The sequence below is a fragment of the Pleurodeles waltl genome, chromosome 5 (assembly GCF_031143425.1).
Source record: "Pleurodeles waltl isolate 20211129_DDA chromosome 5, aPleWal1.hap1.20221129, whole genome shotgun sequence".
Classification (NCBI taxonomy): Eukaryota; Metazoa; Chordata; class Amphibia; order Caudata; family Salamandridae; genus Pleurodeles; species Pleurodeles waltl.
The window spans coordinates 242069813-242097601 of record NC_090444.1 but is presented as its reverse complement, the minus strand read 5'-3'; the positions used below and the strand labels follow the sequence as shown (position 1 = coordinate 242097601).

The 27789-nt window shown below is 44.9% G+C and overlaps 1 protein-coding gene across 8 annotated transcripts in view; it reads right to left on the bottom strand.

The window, feature by feature from the left end:
* EML4 (EMAP like 4) overlaps window positions 1-27789 on the bottom strand; it is a 636979-nt gene that overhangs the window by 17338 nt on the left and 591852 nt on the right. For all 8 annotated transcript variants that reach the window (XM_069233976.1, XM_069233980.1, XM_069233975.1 and 5 more), the window contains one exon: window positions 15977-16075. In XM_069233976.1, the coding sequence (XP_069090077.1) occupies window positions 15977-16075 (99 nt within the window). The remainder of the gene's footprint in view (window positions 1-15976; window positions 16076-27789) is intronic.

Below are 27789 nucleotides of genomic sequence, written 5' to 3'. Positions count from 1 at the left end.
GTAGCGGTGAGATTAATTTTAATAGATGAAAAAGCTAGCTTTGACTTTTGTAAGTGCAGTAGGTAGCTGACGATGTCTTTAGCAGATGCGTGTAAGGGTTGTATTTGTTTATTATGGCAGTAATAAACAAATCTTTTCCACTTATTTGCATAGCAATGTCTTGTGGTTGGTTTCCTAGCTTCTTTTATGACCTCCATACATTCTTGTGTGAGGTCCAGATGTCCGAATTCTAAGACTTCAGGAGCCAAATTGCTAGATTCAGCGATGCTGGATCTGGGTGTCTGATCTGTTGTTTGTGTTGGGTTAACAGATCTGGTCTGTTTGGTAGTTTGACATGAGGCACTACTGAGAGGTCTAGTAGTGTTGTATACCAAGGTTGTCTTGCCCAAGTTGGTGCTATTAGTATGAGTTTGAGTTTGTTTTGACTCAATTTGTTTACCAGATATGGAAGGAGTGGGAGAGGGGGAAAAGCGTATGCAAATATCCCTGACCAACTCATCCATAACGCATTGCCCTGAGACTGATCCTGTGGGTATCTGGATGCGAAGTTTTGGCATTTTGCGTTTTCTTTTGTTGCAAATAGGTCTATTTGTGGTGTTCCCCATCTTTGGAAGTAGGTGTTTAGTATTTGTGGGTGAATCTCCCATTCGTGGATCTTCTGGTGATCCCGAGAGAGATTGTCTGCTAACTGATTCTGAATCCCTGGAATATACTGTGCTATTAGGCGAATGCGGTTGTGAATCGCCCAATGCCATATTCTTTGTGCCAGGAGACACAACTGTGTTGAGTGTGTTCCTCCTTGTTTGTTCAGATAATACATTGTTGTCATGTTGTCTGTTTTCACAAGAATGTGTTTCTGTCTTATTATAGGTTGAAATGCTTTCAACGCTAGAAACACTGCCAGTAGTTCTAAGTGATTTATGTGAAACTGTCTCTGCTGAGTGTCCCATTGTCCTTGGATGCTGTGTTGGTTGAGGTGTGCTCCCCCACCCTATCATGGAGGCATCTGTCGTTATTACGAATTGAGGCACTGGATCTTGGAAGGGCCGCCCTTGGTTTAAATTTATATTGTTCCACCATTGAAGCGAGGTGTATGTTTGGCGGTCTATCAACACTAGATCTAGAAGTTGACCCTGTGCCTGTGACCATTGTGATGCTAGGCACTGTTGTAAGGGCCGCATGTGCAATCTTGCGTTTGGGACAATGGCTATGCATGAGGACATCATGCCTAGTAGTTTCATCACCATCTTGACTTGTATCTTTTGTTTTGGATACATGGCCTGTATTACATTGTGAAATGCCTGTACCCTCTGCGGATTTGGAGTGGCAATCCCTTTTGTTGTGTTGATTGTCGCCCCTAAGTATTGCTGTGTTTGACACGGCTGAAGGTGTGACTTTGTGTAGTTGAGTGAGAAACCTAGTTTGTGGAGGGTTTCTATGACATACTTTGTGTGTTGTGAACACCGTTCTTGCGTGTTGATTTTGATTAACCATTCGTCTAGGTACGGGAACACATGTATTTGCTGCCTTCTGATATGAGCAGCTACTACTGCCAGGCATTTTGTAAAAACTCTTGGCGCAGTTGTTATCCCGAATGGCAACACTTTGAATTGGTAATGTACCCCTTGGAATACAAACATTAAGTACTTTCTGTGTGAAGGATGTATCGGTATATGGAAGTATGCATCCTTTAGGTCTAGTGTTGTCATGTAGTCTTGTTGTTTGAGCAGTGGGATTACGTCCTGTAATGTCACCATGTGAAAGTGATCTGATTTGATGTAGGTATTTAATGTTCTGAGATCTAATATGGGTCTTAGAGTTTTGTCCTTTTTGGGTATGAGAAAGTACAGAGAGTAAACTCCTGTTCTTTTCTGTTGAATTGGTACTAATTCTATTGCTCCTTTTTGTAGCAACGTTTGGACCTCTTGTCCTAGAAGATCCATGTGTTGTTTTGACATATTGTGTGTTTTCGGTAGGACGTTTGGAGGGAATTTGTGAAATTCTATGCAATAACCATGCTGGATAATTGCTAGGACCCAAGTGTCTGTAGTTATTTCCTCCCAATGTTTGTAAAACTTGGTTAGTCTTCCCCCCACAGGTGTTGGGTGTTGGGGATTTGTGACTTCGAAGTCACTGCTTGTTTTGCAGAGTTTTGGGACTTTGGAACTTTCCTCTACTCTTTTGGAATTGTCCCCCTCTATATTGTCCCCGAAAACTTCCCCGCTGATATTGACTCTGATAAGTGGGCCTTGTTTGTGAGGTTGTGGGTTCTGTAGTTTGTCCTCGAAACCCCCCTCTAAACTGAGTTTTGCTAAATGTGCCTCTGCTCTGTGGGGAGTAGAGTGAGCCCATGGCTTTGGCCGTATCAGTGTCTTTAAGTTTTTCGATAGCAGTGTCCACCTCCGGCCCAAACAACTGCTGGCCGTTAAAAGGCATATTAAGCACGGCTTGTTGTATTTCCGGCTTGAATCCTGACATACGCAACCATGCGTGTCTCCTTATGGTTACTGCTGTATTTACTGTCCTAGCAGCTGTATCTGCTGCATCCATTGCTGACCGTATCTGATTATTTGAGATACTTTGTCCTTCTTCCACCACTTGTTGTGCCCTCTTCTGGAACTCCTTGGGTAAGTGTTCAATGAAATGTTGCATTTCGTCCCAATGAGCCCTATCATATCTTGCCAGCAGTGCCTGTGAGTTGGCAATACGCCATTGGTTGGCAGCTTGTGCTGCAACCCTTTTCCCCGCAGCGTCGAACTTGCGACTCTCCTTGTCTGGAGGTGGTGCGTCTCCTGAGGTGTGAGAGTTTGCTCTCTTGCGAGCTGCCCCTACTACCACAGAGTCTGGTGTTAATTGCTGCGTGATATATACAGGGTCTGTTGGCGGTGGCTTGTACTTTTTTTCTACTCTTGGAGTTATGGCCCTGCCCTTCACAGGCTCCTGAAACACCTGTTTGGAGTGTTTTAGCATTCCGGGTAGCATAGGTAAGCTTTGATATTGGCTATGAGTGGAGGATAGTGTATTAAACAAAAAGTCATCCTCAATAGGTTTTGCGTGCAAGGTAACGTTATGAAATGCAGCTGCTCTTGACACCACCTGTGTGTAAGCTGTACTGTCCTCAGGTGGCGACGTCCTCGCTGGGTAACAGTCTGGGCTGTTATCTGACACTGGCGCATCATAAAGATCCCATGCGTCGGGATCAACCTGACTCATTCCAGTATGAGTTGGGGATTGCATCAGTGGTGGAGTGGCTACCGGTGATGTGTGCGTTGATGGTGGTGGGGATGGGGGCGGTGTTGTTTGTTTTGCCACCTTTGCCTGGGGGTGTTTGTCCTTTTCTTGAAAGGCAAGTCTTCTTTTCATCCTAATTAGGGGAAGAGTACTTATCTTCCCTGTGTTCTTTTGGATGTGGAGCCTTCTCTGGGTGTAGTCTGGCTCCATTGACTGTAGTTCTTGTCCGAACTTATGTCCTTGCATTTGGGAGGACAGTCCCTGTTCCTCTGTGTAGGAACCTGATTTCGATTCCGAGGCTGGATGTTTCGGAATAGAAACCTTTTCTGTAGCCTTTTTCGGCTCCGACGACACCTTCTTTATTTTCGGCATCCCACTCTCTCGGTGCCGACTTGTTTCGGTGCCGCTCTCTCGGTTCCAAACTTGCTCGGACCCGCTGTCTCGGGCTCGAGTTTGCTTTGTGCCGGTATCTCGACCGGAGTCGGATGACTTCGACACATGCGTGCCCTTTTTCGGTGCCGATGGTCGGTCACCTATTTTTCAGGTCAAGCCATGGCCTGCTGGCGGTGGCGTTCCCTGGGCTTTTATGGTCTTCTCGTGAGTTTTGTGTGTCGACGTCTTACTCACGGTTTTAGGCGTCTCTTCGGGATCGAGCTCGTCCGAGTCCGAGTCCTGGATGGAAAAGGTTTCTTCTTCCTCCTCCAAGCGTGTTTGTCCTGTCGGCGCCGACTCCATTTGCAGTCTTCTTGCTCTTCGGTCTCTTAGTGTCTTCCTCGACCGAAACGCTTGACAGGCTTCACAAGCATCTTCTTTGTGTTCTGGAGACAAACACAAGTTACAGACCAGGTGCTGATCTGTATACGGATACTTGTTGTGGCATTTGGGGCAGAAGCGGAATGGGGTCCGTTCCATCAGCCTTGAAGAGACATGTGGTCGGCCGACCAGGCCCCGACGGGGGATCGAAAAAAAAACAAAGGGCCACCGGAGCTCTTCAAAAGTCGGTGTCGATCTGTTGTAACTAACCCGATACCGAACGCAAACAATACCGTTGAATTTTCCGAGATTCTAACTATCTTTCCGAACCGAAACACAGAGCGAAAAGGAACAAGTCTGAACCCGATGGCGGAAAAAAAACAATCTAAGATGGAGTCGATGCCCATGCGCAATGGAGCCGAAAGGGGAGGAGTCCCTCGATCTCGTGACTCGAAAAAGACTTCTTTGAAGAAAAACAACTTGTAACACTCCGAGCCCAACACTAGATGGCGGGATGTGCAAAGCATGTGAATCTGCAGCTACACATGCCATCAAACATGTATTAATATACATTAAATATATTCCACTAGTATTTAATATATAAATGAACAAGTTACTTACCTTCGGTAACACCTTATCTGGTAGAGACAGACTAGATGTGGATTCCTTACCCTTGAATTATTCCCAGGCACCAGACTGGATCCGGAAAACTTTTTCAGCAGTATCTGTGCTTCAGTAGAGGTTGTTGTAACTCTGTATCGACGTCATCCTCTGAATATGACAACAACAGAGAATCAGTTTCTTCTGTCACTAGAATCCACACAACAATGCGGAGACACTATAGAAACTGGCAATGGAACAGTGTATGACAAGATAAGTTGATGTAAACTAGAATGTACAAATACCAAATTGAAAATCATGGCATAAGAATGCCAAAAAAAACAAGGCAGAAGTAAGATAAAAGAGTTCACAGAGCAGGGAGAGTGGGTGGTTCGGTAAGGAATCTGTGGCTAGTCTGTCTCTGCCAGACAAGGCGTTACCGAAGGTAAGTAACTTGTTCATCTGACAGAAACAACTAGCCGCAGATTCCTTACCTTAGAATAAGATGCCAAAGCAGTAATAACCTAGGAGGAGGGTCTGTAAACACATCCTACCCAAGTCTCACAAGAAACAACTGGTCAAACTAAAGGAGTAGTAGACCAGACAAGAGCGAGACAAGGTGAGAAGAATTCATCTCACCCGAAGAGAGTGGACGACACACAGAATAGTGTAAAAAAGCATAAAATTCCATGGGGTGCAGAACGTATGGCAATGAAAATTAATCTGTTGGTAGAGAACAACAACAGGGAAATTAACATCAAGCACTCCAAAATGGAAACTGAAGGAGCAAGATTCAAAAGTGTCCCTAATGGTCACGGAGACAACAGGAATGGTAACCCCTAGAGGATATGAATAAATGGAAGCAATGCAAATATGCTGCTCCCACCAGGTTGTATAGGCAAAACCCGAAAGATGCTTAAACAGAAAGAGTAACCCAAAATACTGAATGCACATCCCTAGGAACATCCAAGGGGAAAACCTGAGGCGAGGTCAAAGAGATCTAGGAGACACCTAGAGGAAGTCGACAGAAGGCACAAAAGGTGAGCAATATGCCTGACATACAATGGTTAAAAGATGAGGTCTGGAGGATGCATGCCGAGACACCAATAAGCACAGCGATAGATGATAAGACATGGACATGGATGTGGCCATACATATGATATTTGCAGAGATGCAGAGGGTCATGTGAACACAGATCCCAATATAAAAATATAGACATAGACCTATGAAGCTGAAATGAGAAATAGGTATAAATGCCTATTTAGGTAGGATATACAGAGGACATAGAAAGATAAGAGCTGCGCAACAGCACAGGAGTAAAAGAAAGGAGGGGAGAGAGAAAGTACACCCCTCAAGAAAGAAAACCCAGCCAAACAGGAAAATCACAACAATGGGACTAAAAGTAAAAATAGGTTGGTAAAACCATCCACTGATAGGAATCAACAGAAACCTAGCAGTGCATGAAAAAGACCAACACGAGGCATACAAATATCACACCAGTAAAAGCTAACCACAGAACGATAAGGCAATAGCAAGGACTAGCTAGCAGATAGAAAAACAAACACTGAAGAAAGGACTGATGGAAAAGTGACAGAATCCCAGAAGGATAGCCAGCGTATAAAAAAGAAATCCACATGCGAACCCAAGAATGAAATACAAGGATGAAGGAAATATCCAACGGAAGAATGAAATATGAGTACCATCTTGCAGCTGACATAGAAAGGATGAAGCAACTGCTAAGACTGGAATACTACATAACAAATGCCTGAACATAGCGGTCAAAAAGATGACCGAGGTACACAGAAGAGGGAAAAAAATCCCAGGAAGGGAAAGAAACCCTCTAATGGGACAGAATGCAGAAACAGGAACCCATACAAAATTGGATGATGCCCCCAACCTACAAGAGCAGGGCAGGGGAACAAGAAATAGGCATACTAACAGTGTGGAAAGAATAGCCAAGTGTTGTTCTACTGGCAGGAGACAACCTTTGACCTGGCCATCGTGTAGTCATGAGGCACAGCAAAAAAACAGACCACCTCCATGACTGGACCCAAAGGTCAGAAGGAGGACAAAAATGTCCAGAAAGAAGAACGAGAAGATGAAGGTGGTATAAGGCCAGACAAGAGATAACGCAAAGGTGAAAAGTAGTGACCCATAAGGGCGACAGATTATGCTCCCCACTTGTAGCATATAATAGCCAGAAGAGGTAGCATATAATAGACAGAAGAGGTAGGTGGAAACAAAGAGGTACCAACATCCGCAACGGAAGCAGACCATGGAAAAGAGGTAGAAAACCAAGTCCCACTACAGCAATAGAAAAGGACACTGGTATAAAATAGCAGTAGAACCCAGAGTGAAACAAGTGCTCCCAGAAGGAGCACTGCGCAAGTTCCCAGTAGGGAAGAGATAATTATAAAAGAAGGGACAAAAGCCTTCCCCAATTGCTCTGGAGAGCAAGGACTGGAAACGACTCAGACACAAGGCAGAACCTTGTAGAGAGGGCAATCTCTTAAGCAAATCGCTTATCTGCTGAGTACAACAGAAAACTCCTTTTAAGAGATTTAAGACCCAGACCAGGTCAGAAAATAATAATGAAGCCTGCCCACCATAGTGGGGTTAATAAACAGAACACCTGCAATGCAGGAGCGCCACCCTGAGTGCTAGAACATAAGAAAAGCACCTGCAAAGAGCAGGAATACGACACTGGGTGTCGCATAACAATCAAGAAGTACATCACTTTAATGTGGGTAGGAAAATAGTGCAACGGGGGGGAAAAAAATGCAACTGCCCTTGAACAATGTGACCAAACCAGAAGACTCTGGAGAACAAAGAGGACTTACAACTGAGTCCCACCATCAGCATCTCTAAAGCGACATAAGGCCAAGTATGCATGTGCACCTAAAAGGGAGGTGCCATCAAAAGGCACATCAAGTAAAGAAGCTTGCACTGCTTCTGAGAAATTGGAAGAATGTAACCATGCCCTTTGTCGCAGCGCTGCCGATGAAGCCAAAATCCTTCAAACAGAATGTGTGGCAGGCTGCTGACCATCCTGTACAAAAGGTGTTAGAGCAAGGCTAGCCTCATCAGGCAGAGAACAAAATTCAAGCCACTGAATCCCACAAAACGTGGGCGAAGCATGGCAACGACACAGGACTATTGGTTAAAAGCAAGGCAGAACTAGACGAATCGAAAATCCACCTACCAGACGCGTCCAGCTGTCTGGCATCACGCTCTAGTGGGACAGGAGTAACCTGCATAAAACTGTGCAGCCAAAGCAGTTTGCACCACAAAACTTTGAGTAGATAGATGCTGCTGGACGCATGACTGATCCTCCGGGTCTGGCCTGTGTCTATGCGAGATACAGTGCTCCACAGGGGGGGACAGATATTGGCTGGGTCCAAACTCCCAAAAGGATATCATAAAGAGCCTCACAATAACGAAGGACCAGCTCCACAGAAGACAGGTCAGGATGTAAGACATTAAGCAAAGGGTCCGTGGACAACTGGACTGTAGGAAGCTGTAAATGTAACACTTCCGACACATGTTTAAACATGTCTTCAAAAGCAGAACCAACCTCTGAAACCAACCCAGGGCATGATAGGAGGCTGAAAGCCGGCAAAGAGTCCAGACCGTTAGCACTGGCTGAATCCACAAACCAATCCGATTGAGGAAACAGAATGGTGCTGAAATTGGTAGGCTGAGAATGGAAATTGGGCTCCTCTGCTGGAATAACTAGAGGTGAAGCCTCAGAAGACAGAGGAACAGCCAACTCCAACAGTGCCACTCCCGTTGTCAGAGTCCATTGACATCGGGACGGAGACACCTCGACATCAGAATGGGTGTCGTCTGACTCTGGGGATACAACAATCGGGGCGTCAAGCGCAGGTGCCACCACTGCTGAAGTCGGTAAGGTAGAAATGGATCCCAAAATCGGAGTCATAAGAGAGGAGACAGGAGTAGAAGATTGAAGCCATGGGAGGCTATGCATTGGCGCTGAACCGACTCAGAAGTCGAGGGGCCCAATGGGCACCTAGGTCAAAGCCGCTGGTGAGGACCCTGTCAGGACACCTGCCACCTCCTTAGGGCCCTAGGGTGCTCCAGAGGGAGGGGAAGGCCCAAAAACAGCATGCAAGGATGAGTAATAGTCCTGCATCTGGGCCAGAGTCACCCCGGTGTCGGGATAAAGTGGGAGGCACGGGGTCGACCCCTGCGCAGGCTCGTCCTCAGAGGAACAGAAGGAGCTGTGCAGGGATGGTGAAGCTAGAGGAGGACGCGACTTCGACAGAGGGTGACGCTTACCTTGAGACGTCACAGGATCTGGAGACTTCAAAGGAGCCGTACATGTGTGACTCCTGGAATGGTTGCTAGGATGAGCCGTAGAAGGACGACGACGCCTATAGGAATCCTGTGAAAAATGCAACACCCGCGCCGTCAGGAGCTTTATCCACCGTTCCCACAACGCCTTAGGCCTCAACTGTTGACAGGCGCCGCAGTCGTTGGTATTGTGGTGGGTGCCTAAGCACCACATACAAACAGAGTGGGGGTCCATGACTAACATCTGTTGAGCACCAGACCCACAAGACAAAGCCAGAAGGCATAAACACTGTTCCGATGACGAAAAACCGTTGAGGGAAGGGCAATAAAACTGCCCAAAGGTAACCGCTTCTCCGGATCCGCGTTGCTGCGCGGAAAAAAGGAAACTGACATCAGTGCATCAGGGAGGGACTATATGGGCTCCGTCTACGTCCTAGCCGGAGGATGATGTTGATACGGAGTCGATCGACACCCTCTACCAACACGCAGATGTACTGGTGAAAAAGGTTTCTGGATCCAGTCTGGTGCCTTGGGGGAATTCTAAGGTAAGGAATCTGCAGCTAGTTGCATCTATCAGATAAAGATATATATATATATATATATATATATATATATATATATATATTCACACACACACACACACAATTATAATAATGTAACATAATAAAAATATTTATTTTACATTTTTTTTATATTTCAAATGTATTAATAGAAATACATATAACTAATAAAATATATATTAAATATATTGTTTTATATTATGTATATTCCAAGATATACATTTAAAATGAATAAAAGGAATATATAGTGTAAAATAAATATTTTTAGTGTTACTATGTACATATAAAAACATACATACACAATAAAACCATAAATATTATACACAATCTATTAAGAAAATAAAAACTATAACAATTAACAGAAGAAAAAAAACAAAAAATTTAAAACTCCAAAAACCACATTAAAAAAACAATTTATAAACATTAAAATAATTTTCATAAAGACAAATATGAAGTATAAATGAATTACACAATGATATACAATCTATTCAACAAATATTATTGAAACTTTTAGAGTCTAAGAATATTACATATACTATTCCCACTCTAGTTTATGCAACAGTAGGGAGCGTGTTGGACTTCATATGTGTTGGATTTACTATTCCTACTCCAGTCTACACAACAGTAGGGAAAGTGTTTGACTTTGGAGGGGTTACATTTACTATTCCCCACTCCAAACATCGCAATAGTAGGGAAAGTGTTGGACTTTGGAGTTGTAAAATGTACTATTCTCACTCCAGTCTCTGCAGCAGCAGAGAAAGTGCTGCATTTCGTAGGGGTGGAATTTACTATCCTCTCTCCAGTCAAGGCAACAGTAGTGAAAGTGTAACTTTGGAGGGATAAGATTCACTACTTTCACTCCAGTCCCCACAACAGTAGGGAAAATGTTGGATTTCAGAGTTGAAATGTAATACTCCCACTCCAAACAGTGCAAAAGTAGGTGAAGTGTTGAACTGTTAAGACGTTAATTTTACTATTCCTACTGCAGTCTGAGCAACAGTAGGAAAGATACTTCACTCAAACACATTACATATATAAGTAACCACATGAATGTAGAAAAAAACTCAATAAAAAAATAATTATATATATATATATATATATATATATATATATTTAAAAAACTAAAACGGATTAAAAAAAAAAAAAACTAATAATTATGAAAACAAACTTCCCAACCTATATCCCTACAAACATGGGAGTCTGCACCTAAAATATAACTAAATAACTATTCCATAAAAATAAACATGTTGCCAAATATTTCCTTTCTGCTCATCACGATCTCTGGGAAGAAACAGCGCACAATAAGGATAGGCCATATCTTGTATTCGTCTTCTAAACTGATTCTTCAATTATGCCCTGTTACCTGCTTTTCCCCTTGGCTGATGGCTGAGTGACTGACGTTGAAATATACCATCATGTACTTAATGCTTGAGTGTACACTTGCAGAAATTTTACACCAGAATCAAAAGTTAATTTATACTAAATGTGTTGATTTCCATCAGGTGTCAGTTTCTGGGAACATGCACACTAAAGCTATTTTTTCAGTCCATCTTGTTTCTTCTGTATCCAGAAAGAATAGAGCAGCGTCTGTGGATGTATTCATGCTAGCTATATCAGCATCATGTTTTCAGACTGAGTATTCCTCACAATACTGATTCTATTCAAAGGGCTAAAAATGTACCTGCAGGCAAGATTCTGATAAGTAGCAATAGACAAAGATGCACATGGGAAATGGAGAGGCAGAAGCAAAGTCCACTTGCAAACAAAAAGCACTCTAGGCATAGGTGGTAGGCAAGATTTCAAAATGCAGCCCCAATCGAAATTATGCTCAATACTTTATGAATTTAGTTCATAAAACATTCTGCATGAATTGTTGGGCATTTCATTTCTCACTTTTGTTCTGCGCAATGAGTTAGATTTACCTTTGCACTCTCGGTTCAGAAGAAAGAGGGTGATGTTAGGAGAGCAAAATCTGGCTAACTGGATTAACCATAGGCGAGTCTACTTGATGATAGAAGGTGTGCTCCATGAAAGTGATTGTCCATGATAAGGTATTAGGTGAAATATCTGCCAAGGTGTAGGAGGCTGGATTGGCTTGTAGTGAGTACCAAGGGGTACTTGCACCTTGCACCAGGCCCAGTTATCCCTTATTAGTGTATAGGGTGTCTAGCAGCTTAGGCTGATAGATAATGGTAGCTTAGCAGAGCAGCTTAGGCTGAACTAGGAGACGTGTGAAGCTACTACAGTACCACCTAGTGTCATTTGCACAATATCATAAGAAAACACAATACACAGTTATACTAAAAATAAAGGTACTTTATTTTTATGACAATATGCCAAAGTATCTTAGAGTGTACCCTCAGTGAGAGGATAGGAAATATACACAAGATATATATACACAATACCAAAAACATGCAGTATAGTCTTAGAAAACAGTGCAAACAATGTATAGTTACAATAGGATGCAATGGGGACACATAGGGATAGGGGCAACACAAACCATATACTCCAAAAGTGGAATGTGAACCACGAATGGACCCCAAACCTATGTGACCTTGTAGAGGGTCGCTGGGACTATTAGAAAATAGTGAGAGTTAGAAAAATAGCCCTCCCCAAGACCCTGAAAAGTGAGTGCAAAGTGCACTGAAGTTCCCCAAAAGACAAAGAAGTCATGTTAGAGGAATAATGCAGGAAAGACACAAACCAACAATGCAACAACTGTGGATTTCCAATCTAGGGTACCTGTGGAACAAGGGGACCAAGTCCAAAAGTCACAAGCAAGTCAGAGATGGGCAGATGCCCAGTAAATGCCAGCTGCGGGTGCAAAGAAGCTTCTACTGGACAGAAGAAGCTGAGGTTTCTGCAGGAACGAAAAGGGCTAGAGACTTCCCCTTTGGTGGACGGATCCCTCTCGCCGTGGAGAGTCGTGCAGAAGTGTTTTCCCGCCGAAAGAACGCCAACAAGCCTTGCTAGCTGCAAATCGTGCGGTTAGCGTTTTTGGATGCTGCTGTGGCCCAGGAGGGACTAGGAGGTCGCAAATTGGACCAGGAGGTAGAGGGGACGTCGAGCAAGACAAGGAGCCCTCTTAGCAGCAGGTAGCACCCGGAGAAGTGCCAGAAACAGGCACTACGAGGATGCAAGAAGTCCCACGTCGCCGGAGAACAACTTAGGAGGTCGTGCAATGCAGGTTAGAGTGCCGTGGACCCAGGCTGGACTGTGCACAAAGGATTTCCGCCGGAAGTGCACGGAAGCCGGAGTAGCTGCAAAAGTCGCGGTTCCCAGCAATGCAGTCTAGCAAGGTGAGGCAAGGACTTACCTCCACCAAACTTGGACTGAAGAGTCACTGGACTGTGGGGGCCACTTGGACAGAGTTGCTGGATTCGAGGGACCTCGCTCGTTGTGCTGAGAGGAGACCCAAGGGACCGGTAATGCAGCTTTTTGGTGCCTGCGGTTGCAGGGGGAAGATTCCGTCGACCCACGGGAGATTTCTTCGGAGCTTCTAGTGCAGAGAGGAGGCAGACTACCCCCACAGCATGCACCACCAGGAAAACAGTCGAGAAGGCGGCAGGATCAGCGTTACAGAGTTGCAGTAGTCGTCTTTGCTACTATGTTGCAGGTTTGCAGGCTTCCAGCGCGGTCAGCAGTCGATTCCTTGGCAGAAGGTGAAGAGAGAGATGCAGAGGAACTCGGATGAGCTCTTGCATTCGTTATCTAAAGTTTCCCCAGAGACAGAGACCCTAAATAGCCAGAAAAGAGGGTTTGGCTACCTAGGAGAGAGGATAGGCTACTAACACCTGAAGGAGCCTATCAGAAGGAGTCTCTGACGTCACCTGGTGGCACTGGCCACTCAGAGCAGTCCAGTGTGCCAGCAGCACCTCTGTTTCCAAGATGGCAGAGGTCTGGAGCACACTGGAGGAGCTCTGGACACCTCCCAGGGGAGGTGCAGGTCAGGGGAGTGGTCACTCCCCTTTCCTTTGTCCAGTTTCACGCCAGAGCAGGGCTAAGGGGTCCCCTGAACCGGTGTAGACTGGCTTATGCAGAATTGGGCACCTCTGTGCCCAACAAAGCATTTCCAGAGGCTGGGGGAGGCTACTCCTCCCCTGCCTTCACACCATTTTCCAAAGGGAGAGGGTGTAACACCCTCTCTCAGAGGAAGTCCTTTGTTCTGCCATCCTGGGCCAGGCCTGGCTGGACCCCAGGAGGGCAGATGCCTGTCTGAGGGGTTGGCAGCAGCTGCAGTGAAACCCCAGGAAGGGCAGTTTGGCAGTACCAGGGTCTGTGCTACAGACCACTGGGATCATGGGATTGTGCCAACTATGCCAGGATGGCATAGAGGGGGCAATTCCATGATCATAGACATGTTGCATGGCCATATTCGGAGTTACCATTGTGAAGCTACATATAGGTAGTGACCTATATGTAGTGCACGCGTGTAATGGTGTCCCCGCACTCACAAAGTTCAGGGAATTGGCTCTGAACAATGTGGGAGCACCTTGGCTAGTGCCAGGGTGCCCTCACACTAAGTAACTTTGCACCTAACCTTTACCAGGTAAAGGTTAGACATATAGGTGACTTATAAGTTACTTAAGTGCAGTGTAAAATGGCTGTGAAATAACGTGGACGTTATTTCACTCAGGCTGCAGTGGCAGGCCTGTGTAAGAATTGTCAGAGCTCCCTATGGGTGGCAAAAGAAATGCTGCAGCCCATAGGGATCTCCTGGAACCCCAATACCCTGGGTACCTCAGTACCATATACTAGGGAATTATAAGGGTGTTCCAGTAAGCCAATGTAAATTGGTAAAATTGGTCACTAGCCTGTTAGTGACAATTTTGAAAGAAATGAGAGAGCATAACCACTGAGGTTCTGGTTAGCAAAGCCTCAGTGAGACAGTTAGGCACCACACAGGGAACACATACATATAGGCCACAAACTTATGAGCACTGGGGTCCTGACTAGCAGGGTCCCAGTGACACATAACAAACATACTGAAAACATAGGGTTTTCACTATGAGCACTGGGCCCTGGCTAGCAGGATCCCAGTGAGACAGTGAAAACACCCTGACATACACTCACAAACAGGCCAAAAGTGGGGGTAACAAGGCTAGAAAGAGGTTACTTTCTCACACAAGGGACCTAATGTAGGTTGACCAAAAACACTGCATGAATGCTTAAAAAAACATTCAGGAGATGCCTTGCAGACCGCTGACATTTACAATTCCGCTGGAAGGGGGATGCAGGGACCGAGGATTACATCTTCTGTTATCCTTTGAAACCAATGATCACAAGGTCAGGTTAGGTGGCTACCGGTCAAGGACATCCTGAACCAGGGCAAAGTCTCCTGTCTTCTACACCACGTCTGGATTATCCTGCACGCCAGTGAACTGGGAAGTAGCAACAGAGAGCCAGTGGTTCTAGCCTCTGCATTTTGAGATTACATAAGTACAATTCAACTGAAGTGAGAGACAGGAATCCATAGCCACACAAATGTTGCCAAGTCACTCCTGACAGCTTGCCACCTTCACAGGTACACTAGATTTACCAACGCAGACGCTCCAAACCATCCGATTGCACAGAGACTGAGAAGCCCTGTCCAACATTGTGCAACAAGCCATCATGTCTAGTCTGGAGACTCACTTGACTCCATACTGCAACTGCTGGTCACAACCACCACACCAAGCCAGGGAATACAAAGCAGTTCCTTATAAAGAAGAAGGAAAAAACTTCATTTCCAAATCAAGCACTGCCCTTTGCTAGGCTGTTCAGAGTGTATTCGGCTGAAAAAAGTCTCCAGGTACCGGGTGGTAGTGCTACGTGACCAAGCAAATTCACCTTTCTTGAGTGCAATTTGTAACTGTCGATTATTAATCAAACCGTGTAAAGCCCATGTGTGAGGGTCTCTGGACAGGACAGCTCAATTCTGCACTGGGTTTCTAGGAGTATGTTAAAACGCCTGTTCCCTAGCTATGGAGCTTAACCTTTTATTCGTCCTGCACAAAAAATTGAACTCATTGTCTATGTGAAATGTAGCTATGCTTGCTTTGCACATGAGACAAATAACTCTTGAGAAAATTGAGCTTATCACACAGGGTTCAGGCATGCACCCGATGGCTTTTCTCAGACATGCTACGTAGGTCGGTGTTCCTCAGCAGATGCAAAAAAACTTGTGCGGCAATGCACGATGGTTGACCTTAAAGTTGTGACATGGGATGTCCAGAGTGGGAAGTGCAAGAGAACATCAGAACAAATAAACAAGGTCTTTCCACCCTGCGTGAATACGTATGCCTTGTAACGATCACGAGAAGCTTTGAAGAGTCCTGAAACAGTTTCCGATCTGGTCACTAGGTGGCAGGCTACCACACTGGCTGGAACTGAGAGAAGTTGGCATCAGTTTTTTCCACCCAACAAGGAGGTTATCCCATCTTAGACTTTAACGGCTTACTTACAGTTTGCACTGGGATACGTGTAAAGAGTTTATTACCAATAGCACTAGCACAGCACGGTCACTCAATGTTTCTTACCAAACACTTGGAAGCCTAGCACACAGGTGTATGTTGTCCAATCGATGTCTTTACAGTCTGAACGATTCCGGATTAGTTTACAGCCACCTGGAATATCCCCTGAAAAGACACATGGTGTTAAAATCTTTGTAATATTTCTCATTTTAAACAGGGACACACACACACTCAGTATTCAGTGAAATAGCTATTTTTTACGCGTTTATTTTGTTTGTTCTTCCTCGACAAGACAGACTACTATGGTTTGGACCAATGATTTTTCACTTCATGTAATAATGTACAAAAACAGGTAAGCAACGTAGAGGTGCAGAGTTATGAGGATTTCTAGGTCAACACTGCAAGTGTTCTGATCTCTGCAATAAACCACCTAGAACGAGTCAGATAATGAAATGAAATCTAGCACATTGGACTGCATCAATTCTTCTTCACGTTGAAAATAAAGTTACAAATAATCTGTGGCATCATAATTCTGGTTCAATGTCAGATGTTCACAACAGTTCAAAGCGTGTTCCAGCAGTTGTCAGTGTGCATCCACACCCTGGGCAACCCCGGGCACGAGCCACCGCTTCATTTCATTCATGTCCTGTAAGTGTGTGCATTTTCGAGTCGGCAATCGACAGAGTGAACATTTGTTGAGCGATCATTGTAACAGGAAAAGTCTTGGAATGGAAACACACAATGCCGTGCAGGTAAGGACATAGGTTTATTTAGGTGCTACAGCCGGGAAGGCCCTGGCAGATTACACTGTAGTCGACTCACACTTCTCTATACATATTTTGGGTGCAAGGTGGATCATGTTCTACCCCCTCCTCACCCCAGTGCACTTTGCGGAGGGTCCTCTTCAATACAAAACATGGAAAGTAGCAAAAATAAAGGCGCACTGGTGTTACTCAAAGAGGGGCACAAAGCCATGCTTGGTTCCTTCAGTCGCCAACTAAACAATAGCATGGCCACGCTGGTATACTTGAGCTCATATTTGCACTGATAGAAACTGAAAATTCCAGAAAGCAATCTGAGGTGACTAAAAAAATCCACAAAATCACAGGATTGAACTAAGGCACCACAAAAACACTGAATACCTTGGCATTCATGCACTGAGGACGAAAGAAACAACAGAGCCAGAACAAACCAGACAGAAGTCACAAATCGTTAATCTGGAAGCACTCCGAACCAGCAACATGGGCCAAAGTGGGTCGCGCGCACAATGTGATTCTACAGGGGAAAGGTGGGGGCCAGTGGCTTCCACATCCCCCGAAAAAGACTAACCAGCAATGTTAAATGACTGAAAAATACATTTCATGGGTGTAGCAACACGATTCACAACTAGACACGATTCAAACAGAACTACTCAGAGGTAAAAAAAAAAACCTAGAAGAGAGATAAGGGCGTTAAAAATATTACATCATTTAGCACATCTTGCAGACCACAGCTTACTTCCTTCTAGTCCCAAATTCGTCACTTGAGCAGCGTTGTGAGGCGAGATTGAGACTATCAGTGACACTACAAACACCTGAATCGGAATTTCCAGGCTGAAGTGGTAGATGCCAACAGTATTGCTTCATATTTTTTATCATTAAAGATGTGTTTGATGTAGTAGGTTGATCGGGCATGGTCAGCAAGTCAGTGTGTGTTTTAAAGTGGGCGAGAGGAAATATCGACTGAGATTTGGTGAGTCCTATGTGCACCAGGACAGACCCATTGATCATTTGAGAGTAAAATTTGCAGGTCAAACTTTGCTTGCGAATCTGGGAGACCAAGAAAGAGGAGTAGCTGCAAGTGCGGGAAGAGCCAGCAATGAGAAATCTGTAAGGTTTCTGAAGCGATTGTGTTACCTTTCTTGTAGTAAACCAGCAGATTTGTTTCTGTTTTTTGATTAGTGCTCGCAATATTTTGCATTCGTTTTGTGTGGATTGAAGTTTAGGGGGACAAGTCGCAAGACTTTGTCAGCCGCAGTACGGGTGAGTGTGATGTAATTGGAGCCGCACTGGGATAGGTCGGTTAGTGAGAAGGGTCGCGCATGGATTGGCAGCCGTCCGTGAGAGGCAATTGGTTGAGAACGTAGGTGAAAGGAATCTTGGGATTAAAAGTCACTTCCTGATTTGATTCTGAATAAACACAAGTAGAAAAAATGAAGTTTTTCAAAGCGTTGAGGAGTGCCCTAAGGGGAGATACATATATTTCAGTGAGTGTAGGCAAGCCTGCACCACCAGAGAATATACCGGTTTACAATAAGCTCTTCCCTCCGCTTCCACATCGAACTCACCAAACCTTATTCTACTACCATGACCTCCCAAACAACCATACTAAATTTGCCCCCATTTATCTCACCCTGCTACTATGATCTCCCTAACCCTTCCACACACTCTTTCCTCCTCCATCCCCCTTTACTCATCCCAATCCTTTGGGATGAGTAAATTAGGGATATACTCCCAATTAACACTTCTGGATGTCTTTCCTCCTCCACCCCTCCATTACTCCAGTCAATCTAACTAACAAACTCTCATATCCGCGGCTCAAATTAACTGATGATAATACTAAAACTGTACTCATATTTCCCGATACTAATCCATCACTAATTCTTGTTGGGTTCCGGAGTAGCGTGCTACTCGCCGAAAAGCACTTCGACGTCTCATAAGGGGTAGTAAGCACTATATAAATACTATTACAATACAATACATTGTAATGGAAGAGAAGTGTTGCGCCATGTCTTTGGCTAAAGCAGTGGTGCAAATTAACAGATAAAAATGGGAGCTTAGCGTTTCCTACAAATGGGCCGTTCAATTTGAGGGTTTTAGAGCATTTACAGATGGCGCTATATGAATCGAAGCCCCTTCCAAGACCAGCACAGTTTGAGGCATTAACAATCTGGGAGCTAGGGGCCAGACAGCAACAGCAATTGAAATTCGAGAGAAGGATGAGAAAGGCAGATAAGACTTTAGCAGAGGCTAAATGAGATTGGAATCAGAAGATGTGGAGAACAGAGACTTTGCAGGGAATTAAGTTGTTTCCGGCAATTACGCAGGAGGATGAGAAGGAAGGAAAGAAAGCAACTAGGAAGACAAATTGAAGTCCATCCGAAAGTAAGGGAGCTAGAAGGTCTTCAAGAGTAGAGGAGGAACCGGACGATGATGAGTTCCTTACACAGCTACTGAGAGATCTACCACCACCATATACAGTGCATGACAGTGGTTCGAGTACTAGTGCTGATCCGACAGCCCGACACACGTTAATGGGACAGCGAGTCTGGTGCAGGTTAATTCTAGCCTGACACAGAATGAGGTGCAAAGTAGTCCTAATGTGCCAACTAATCCTGTAGTGCAGACACAGATGCAACCGCCACAGGTGCAGAGAATTTATCCTGATATGCCCTTTATGGAAACAACATCGAATTTAGTGGTGCCCACAGAGCTGGTGGTTCCGAGACCAATACTGGTCCAGACTGAGCAGACTCTGATTTTGTTGCCCCAAGTGCAGCCGCAGGTAATGCCGAGATTTATGCCAGTGATAGGGACACAATCAGACTTGACTCCGATGATGAATCAGAATATGGGAGTTACTCTCCCACAGAGTTTAGGTGCCAGAGCAGCCCCGGATGCAATATCGCTACCAATTACTGTTGGTCCAGCGGTACCATTATTTGCACAAAGGAAACCGACTGAGTGAACAGGGAGCAATGACCCAGAGTTTAATGAGGGGAGGACATTAACAGGTTCAGGTAGTTTCTCCTGTGGGTCAGACTTTTGACAGATCAAGATCACCGTTAGATTTTAGTCCACTTGTTGTACTTCCAGATGCAATGACAGGACTACATGTAAGCCACAGCCTGAAATTATTGACACCGCAGAATCCGAATGCAGTCGTATAGTAGGTGGCCCTGATCCAAGCATGTAACATTTTGTTACAGGGACTGATAGCTCAGCAATTGACTGAATGGTTAGACAAATTGAATACCCCACAGAATGCCCCTAAAGGAGAGGAGTATTTGAACTATGCCAGACTAAGCATGGAAGTGGTCGAACTCACACAGGGAACGATGGGGGTGAATAGGTTAGAATCCTACACAGAGGCAGAATTGAGATATTTGTGCCCAAATATTACCAGAGAAGTGAACAGAGTGCACCAGAGATTAACAGATTTGGCAGAGAAATACAGCATAGAGATTGAGAAGATGAAGCATTTAAAAAGGAGCTACAGATTAGATTTTGAGGGGAAATATTTTGAACATATGAGGTCAGCCGGAATGAAGGCACACCTTAAAGAATTACTGCAGTGCGCTCAGACGTGGGGAGCCTTAGACAAATGTGAAGGCATTTGGGTAAAGCAAAGAGACAAGAGAAAAAGGGATTCTTTGGAGCTGACTGAGAATGTGCAGCTGGATGAAGACCCAGTAAAGATTTTACCAATGAGGGAAATTCCAGGTGAAAATTTTGTTCACGTCCCTTGGAGCAGAGGTGACATTCTATTATTTACAAATGATTATCTAAAATTCAGAGAAAAGCCAGTAGAGTGGTACCAGCAGACAGACAGGTTTGTGAAACTTGCGAAGTGTTTGTGGGAGGACTTGAACACATTACTAGAGACAGAGGTTCCAGCTGATCTGTGGATCGAGTGTAAGAGGAGTGTAGACTGGTCAACAAGTGAACCGGAGAGATAATACAGGTGCAGCGTCTCCTGAAGTAATGAAATATTACTATAAGGTGACTGAGTTTCTGAAATCGAGAATTTCCCCCAAAATATTGATTGGCAAAGGATTGACAGGACAGCACAGGAAGCTAAGGAGTCGATACATGCGTATTATGAGAGATTGTTGCAGGCATTCAAGCATTACAGTGGTACTGAAACAATTGAATCAAAACATGTGTAAAGAAATGGCTCCCTGTTGCAGTTACCCCCCACTTTTTGCCTGATACTGATGCTGACTTGACTGAGAAGTGTGCTGGGACCCTGCTAACCAGGCCCCAGCACCAGTGTTCTTTCACCTAAAATGTACCATTGATCCCACAATTGGCACACCCTGGCATCCAGATAAGTCCCTTGTAACTGGTACCTCTGGTACCAAGGGCCCTGATGCCAGGGAAGGTCTCTAAGGGCTGCAGCATGTATTATGCCACCCTAGAGACCCCTCACTCAGCACAGACCCACTGCTTACCAGCTTGTGTGTGCTAGTGAGAACAAAATGAGTAAGTCGACATGGCACTCCCCTCAGGGTGCCATGCCAGCCTCTCACTGCCTATGCAGTATAGGTAAGACACCCCTCTAGCAGGCCTTACAGCCCTAAGGCAGGGTGCACTATACCATAGGTGAGGGTACCAGTGCATGAGCACTGTGCCCCTACAGTGTCTAAGCAAAACCTTAGACATTGTAAGTGCAGGGTAGCCATAAGAGTATATGGTCTGGGAGTTTGTCAAACACGAACTCCACAGCACCATAATGGCTACACTGAAAACTGGGAAGTTTGGTATCAAACTTCTCAGCACAATAAATGCACACTGATGCCAGTGTACATTTTATTGTAAAATACACCACAGAGGGCACCTAGAGGTGCCCCCCGAAACTTAACCAACTATCTGTGTAGGCTGACTGGTTCCAGCAGCCTGCCACACTAGAGACATGTTGCTGGCCCCATGGGGAGAGTGCCTTTGTCACTCTGAGGCCAGTAACAAAGCCTGCACTGGGTGGAGATGCTAACACCTCCCCCAGGCAGGAGCTGTAACACCTGGCGGTGAGCCTCAAAGGCTCACCCCTTTGTCACAGCCCAGCAGGGCACTCCAGCTTAGTGGAGTTGCCCGCCCCCTCCGGCCACGGCCCCCACTTTTGGCGGCAAGGCTGGAGGGAACAAAGAAAGCAACAAGGAGGAGTCACTGGCCAGTCAGGACAGCCCCTAAGGTGCCCTGAGCTGAGGTGACTCTAACTTTTAGAAATCCTCCATCTTGCAGATGGAGGATTCCCCCAATAGGGTTAGGATTGTGACCCCCTCCCCTTGGGAGGAGGCACAAAGAGGGTGTACCCACCCTCAGGGCTAGTAGCCATTGGTTACTAACCCCCCAGACCTAAACACGCCCTTAAATTTAGTATTTAAGGGCTACCCTGAACCCTAGAAAATTAGATTCCTGCAACAACAAGAAGAAGGACTGCCTAGCTGAAAACCCCTGCAGAGGAAGACCAGAAGACAACAACTGCCTTGGCTCCAGAAACTCACCGGCCTGTCTCCTGCCTTCCAAAGAACTCTGCTCCAGCGGCGCCTTCCAAAGGGACCAGCGACCTCTGCATCCTCTGAGGACTGCCCTGCTTCGACGACGACAAGAAACTCCCGAGGACAGCGGACCTGCTCCAAAAAGACTGCAACTTTATCCAAAGGAGCAGCTTTAAAGAACCCTGCAATCTCCCCGCAAGAAGCGTGAGACTTGCAACACTGCACCCGGCGACCCCGACTCGGCTGGTGGAGAACCAACACCTCAGGGAGGACCCCCGGACTACTCTACGACTATATTACATGTTAAATTTGAACCTGTGGTTCTTAAAATAAACTAAGAAAAGATATTTTTCTATAACAAAACCTATTGGCTGGATTGGTCTCTGAGTGTGTGTACCTCATTTATTGTCTATGTGTATGTACAACAAATGCTTAACACTACTCCTTGGATAAGCCTACTGCTCGACCACACTACCACAAAATAGAGCATTAGTATTATCTATTTTTACCACTATTTTACCTCTAAGGGGAACCCTTGGACTCTGTGCATGCTATTCCTTACTTTGAAATAGCACATACAGAGCCAACTTCCTACAACATGCTACATTTTGTGTTCCGATTTGTGGAAGGATTGGGACCTGAAATTAGCCAGATGATTAGGAATCATTTGATTGCTGGCAATCGAAGCAGATTGATGAGGTGTTGCAGTATGCAAAATACTGATGTGATGAGATTGAGTTGAAGCAGAAAGTTGAAAGAGAAGGCGATGGTAATGCAGATCAAGGCAGCTCAAATAGGAGTGCAAGGGAATTTCTCACAGCATATGCCACCGCAGCAGGGAAATGTCATGTTTCAGCCACAGCTGAGAGGCAGAGGTCGTGGAGGTAATATGAATCGTGGTTCAGATTTGAATACTGTAGTGGTTCAGAATGATGTGCAGGAAATGAAGAAGCTATTGCCGTGTCACATTAGCAGAGCCGTGGGACACTGGAAACGGGAGTGTCCGATGATGGTGCAGGAAGGTGTTCAGCAGAGTAATGACATCAGTTCATTTCAGAATGTGGGAGGAACGAGACTGAGGGGTCCTAAATCCAAATTTTGAAAATAATGTGAATCAAGTGCAACATTTTCAGCCCATGCAGCAGCTGCAAATGACCCGTGCACAAGTGTCACAGTTGCAGCCGATGCAGCAGCAGGTTTCCGTGGTACCTAGACAGCAAATGCAAATATCTCAAGACCCGATAGAGCAGCAACAGATGATGCTTTCTCAACAGGTCACAGGACAGAAGAAAACTAGAAGTAACAACATAATGCGCCAATTCCCGTTACACAGTGAGGATGGAATAAATGGTGAATGGACGAGTGAGAGTTCAGATGAGGAGCCATGTGTGCTTGCGACTTCTTTAGAAGCAGATCAGAGAGGACCCTATGTGAGGGGAAATGTTATGGGTCACAGAGTTTAATTCTTGGTGGACATGGGAGCTACATGCTCGACAGTGAGAAGTGCAGAGGTTCCAAATTTGCCCCTTTCAGGTAGAACAGTTCAGGTTGTGGGGGTAGCAAGCCAGTATTTGACAAACCCGATTACAGACCCAGTTCAAGTCGAGATTGGCAATTTTCAGGGATTGTATACATTTGTAGTCTGCAATTCAAGTCCAGTATCCCTAATGGGAAGAGACTTGCTGGGTAAGACAAAATGTTTGATTACTTGCTCAAATGATGGAATAGATATTCAGACGAATAGTGATGATGAAGACCAAGCCCCGGAAATAGTGTGTGAAACTACCAATGAGGAGTTGAGTTTTTCCCGATGTTCACAGTGAAAGAGCTCCATCCTGATTTGCAGGGAACCGTGCACGAGAAGGTGTGGGATCTGACAGGAAAAGAAGTAGGTCTGATTAAAGGAGTGGAGCCAGTCAAAGTTACCATAAAACCGAATACAGTTTTTCCCCAACTTTCACAGTAATACATGCCACAAGATGACCTGATGAATGTGGCTCAGATAACTGCAGATTTTGTGAAGCAGGGAGTTCTGAAAGAAGTGTTGAGCAGTCCATGTAACGCACCAATAATGGGTTTGCAAAAGCCCTGTGGGAAGGTTCAGATTGTTCAGGATTTGAGAAAAATAAATGAGATTGTGGTCAAATGTTATCCCGTAGTGCCTAATCCAGCTGTGATAATGTTACAAATTTCATGTGATGCAGAGTGGTTCATGGTCATTGATTTTTCACAAGCATTCTTTTCTGTGCCTCTTCATGAAAATATCCAATTTTTCTTTTGTTTCAAATTCCTGGACCGAGTCTATTGCTGGTGCAGAATTCCTCAAGGGTATTCAGAGTCACCTTCCATATACAACCAGATCTTGAAACATAATTTGGAGTCTTGGAATTGCCTTTTGGATCTTTGGTGCAGTACATTGATGACTTACTGATTGCGTCCAAAACAAGGGACGAGTGCAAGTATGATACGATTGTCCTGTTGAACCATCTGGGAAAGAATGGTCAAAGTGTCTCCACTGGAGTTGAAGTACTGTTAGAAGGTAGTGAAATATTTGGGTCACCAGATTGAGAAATGGTCGAGAAAGATATCCAGAGAAAGGATTACAACGATATTGCAGATAAGTCCCCCAACCACACAGAGAGATGTCAGGATGTTTTTGGGAATGGTGGGCTACTGTCGTCAGTGGATCCCACATTTTTCAGTCATTTCAAGACCACTGCAGAAGCTGACCCATAAGGAAGTCACTGATACCATAGTGTTAGACCAGGATGAGTTGAAAGCGTTCACTGAGTTGAGAGAGAGTTTGTGCAGAGCTCCAGCGTTGGGTATGCCTGACTACACAAAGCCTTTCACATTGTTTTGTCAAGAGCGTGCTGCATGTTCATTATCTTGACACACGGCCACGGAGGTGCACATCGCCAAGTAGCATATTTTTCAGCTACTCTGGACCAAGTTGCAAAAGCCTTACCAGGTTGTTTGCGTACAGTTGCCGCAGTTGGTCAAAGTCTTTCACAGTGAGAAGGCATGGTGATGGGATATTCCCTGACTGTAATGGTCCCTCACTCTATTGAGATTTTACTGACAAGGAAAAAAAAACAATACTTGACTGGTGTGAGGTTGACCAGATATGAAACTTGTATTTTGGGGTCACCGAACGAGACATTGTAAAGGTGTACAGTGCTGAACCTGGCAACCTTACTACCGAGTGAAAATGCTGAAATTGAAAAAGAGGAAGATGTTGACCATGACTGTCTCGAAGTAACTGAGTTGTGCACATAACCAAGACCTGACATTAGAGATACCCGATTGGAAGAAAATGACCAAATTATTTTTGTTGATGGTTCTTGTCTAACAGACAATACAGGGACACAGAGCCAGATATGCTGTGCACACAATTACAGGTACCTTGGAAGCTTCCTGGCTTCGAGCAGTGTATTCTGCCGAAGTAGCAGAACTGGTAGCCATTACTAGAGCGTGCCATGTTTCTGCTCAACTGAGAGTTACTATCTATAGCATAGCCAGTACGGATTTGGAATAGTTCATGATTTTGGTCAACTGTAGTTACAAAGAGGTTTCCTGACCTCTTCTGGTTGACCAGTGAGAAATGGTGAGAGATTCAAAGAACTGTTACAAGCGGTTCAAATGCCTGAAAAGATTGCCATGGTGAAATGCAGTGCACATCTGAAGTCGCAGAACTATGTGTTAGTGGGAAATGGATATGCAGGTCAAATCGAAAGGTTTTGCACATTGAACTGTAAATCGTTCAAAGACAAGTGGGAACAGTTACCCGAAGAAGATGAAACTTGTACAAGTTATGCATTGAAAATAATTGACACTTAGGAAGAATTAAAATCTTTGCAGAATAATGTTGACAAGGAGGAAAAGCGTTCATGGAGCAAACTGAAATATGCTCAAAGACAAGATGAATTGTGGGTTTCTGAGGAGGGTCAATTAGTTTTGCCAAATACCCTGTTGTCTCAAATGGCAAGGTACTATCATGCTCAAGCACATATTGGAAGGGATGCCATGGTTTGTCTGTTCAAACATGATTGGTTTAACCCAAAATTTAGACCAGTTGCTGAAGCAGTCTGACATCGTTGTGTCATTTGCCAACAGTTAAACGTTGGGAAAGGGACAGTGGTTAATTTGAGCCACATTGGAAGAGCAGGAGGTCCATTCAGCAGAATGCAAATTGATTTTATTGAGATGCCTGTGGGTGGAGGTTTGAGATGTGTGGTGATCGTTTGCATATTTAGTCACTGGATTGTAGCGAACCCTACATGAAGAAATGATAGTCTCACATCAGCGAAACTGCTGCTAAGGGAACTGATACCGCATTTCGGGTTTCTGATCTCTTTAGAATCAGACAGGGGAAGTCACTTCAATAACGAAGTAATTAAATTACTGTGCATAGCATTGAACATTGAGCAGAAGCTGCATTGTAGATACCGCCCTGAAGCATCAGGACTAGTGGAACAGATGAATGGTACCTTGAAGTCAAGAGTTGCAAAGATGTGTACAGCTACAAATTTAAAATAGCCCGATGCGTTGCCTATAGTGTTGATGTCAATGAGGAACACACCTGACAGGAAGACAGGACTGTCGCCACATGAGATCCTCATGGGCAGGGCAATGAGGTTACCAGCAGTGCCAGCAAATGCACTTGTCAACATTACAGATGATATGGTGTTGTATTACTGCAAGGGTCTGGCTGATGTAGTCCTCTTTCTCAGCAGGTGGAGGCCACCACACTGCCACAGATCCATGACCCAAGGCACAACCTGAAAGCTGGGGATTGGGTTGTCATCCGAAAGCATGTGAGAAAGACGTGTTTGGAGCCTCATTGGACGGGACCATATCAAGTGGTCCTGATGACTACTACAGCTGTGAAGTGTGCTGGGATCCCAAACTGGATTCACGCCAGCCACACAAAGAAAGTGGCATGTCCACTGGATCATGAAGAAGTGTTGTTGACAGTACCAACAACAGTGAGACAAGTCTGAGGGCCGAAAAGAGAGCAAAGAGGAACTGAGACCGGATCCAAGCTTGTTGAGGACGGTTCAGTCAATCCTGTGTGAGATGAGGGAGGAGACCTCCAGGAGAGTTTAGAAGAGCCTATCTCAACTGAAGCAACAGGAGAGCCTAGTCAGAGGAGGGCTTTCCCAGCAGCAGACAATCCTGAGAGATCAATGGAGCATTGCCAGACACAGATGGGGCAGGAGTTGAGGTGGATCAAAGCCCAGGTGATCGGACTCCACCTTAACCGGTTGCAGGTCCATCAAGAGAAAACACCACAGAACAAGGAAAAGGTTCAATTAAATCTTGAAGAGAATACTGACAAAGGGTCCACTGAAAGGAGACAAGTGGCCCGAATCGCAAGTGGAAAAAGAGAAAGAGGTGGTTGTCGTACAAACAATAGAGGAAGAAGTAGATACCACAAGGAAAGAAGATCTAAGTGACAGAGAACTGAATGGTGATCGAAAATTAAAGAGAAAGAGAATAGCAAGTCAAAAATACGCAGGTCCTGAATGGACGCATGCAACTACAAACGAATGGCGGCAAGAGTTTTTGTATTTTTGGTTTTGATAAAGACGTTCCAGGTCGTTGTTTTGAGGTGACGTGA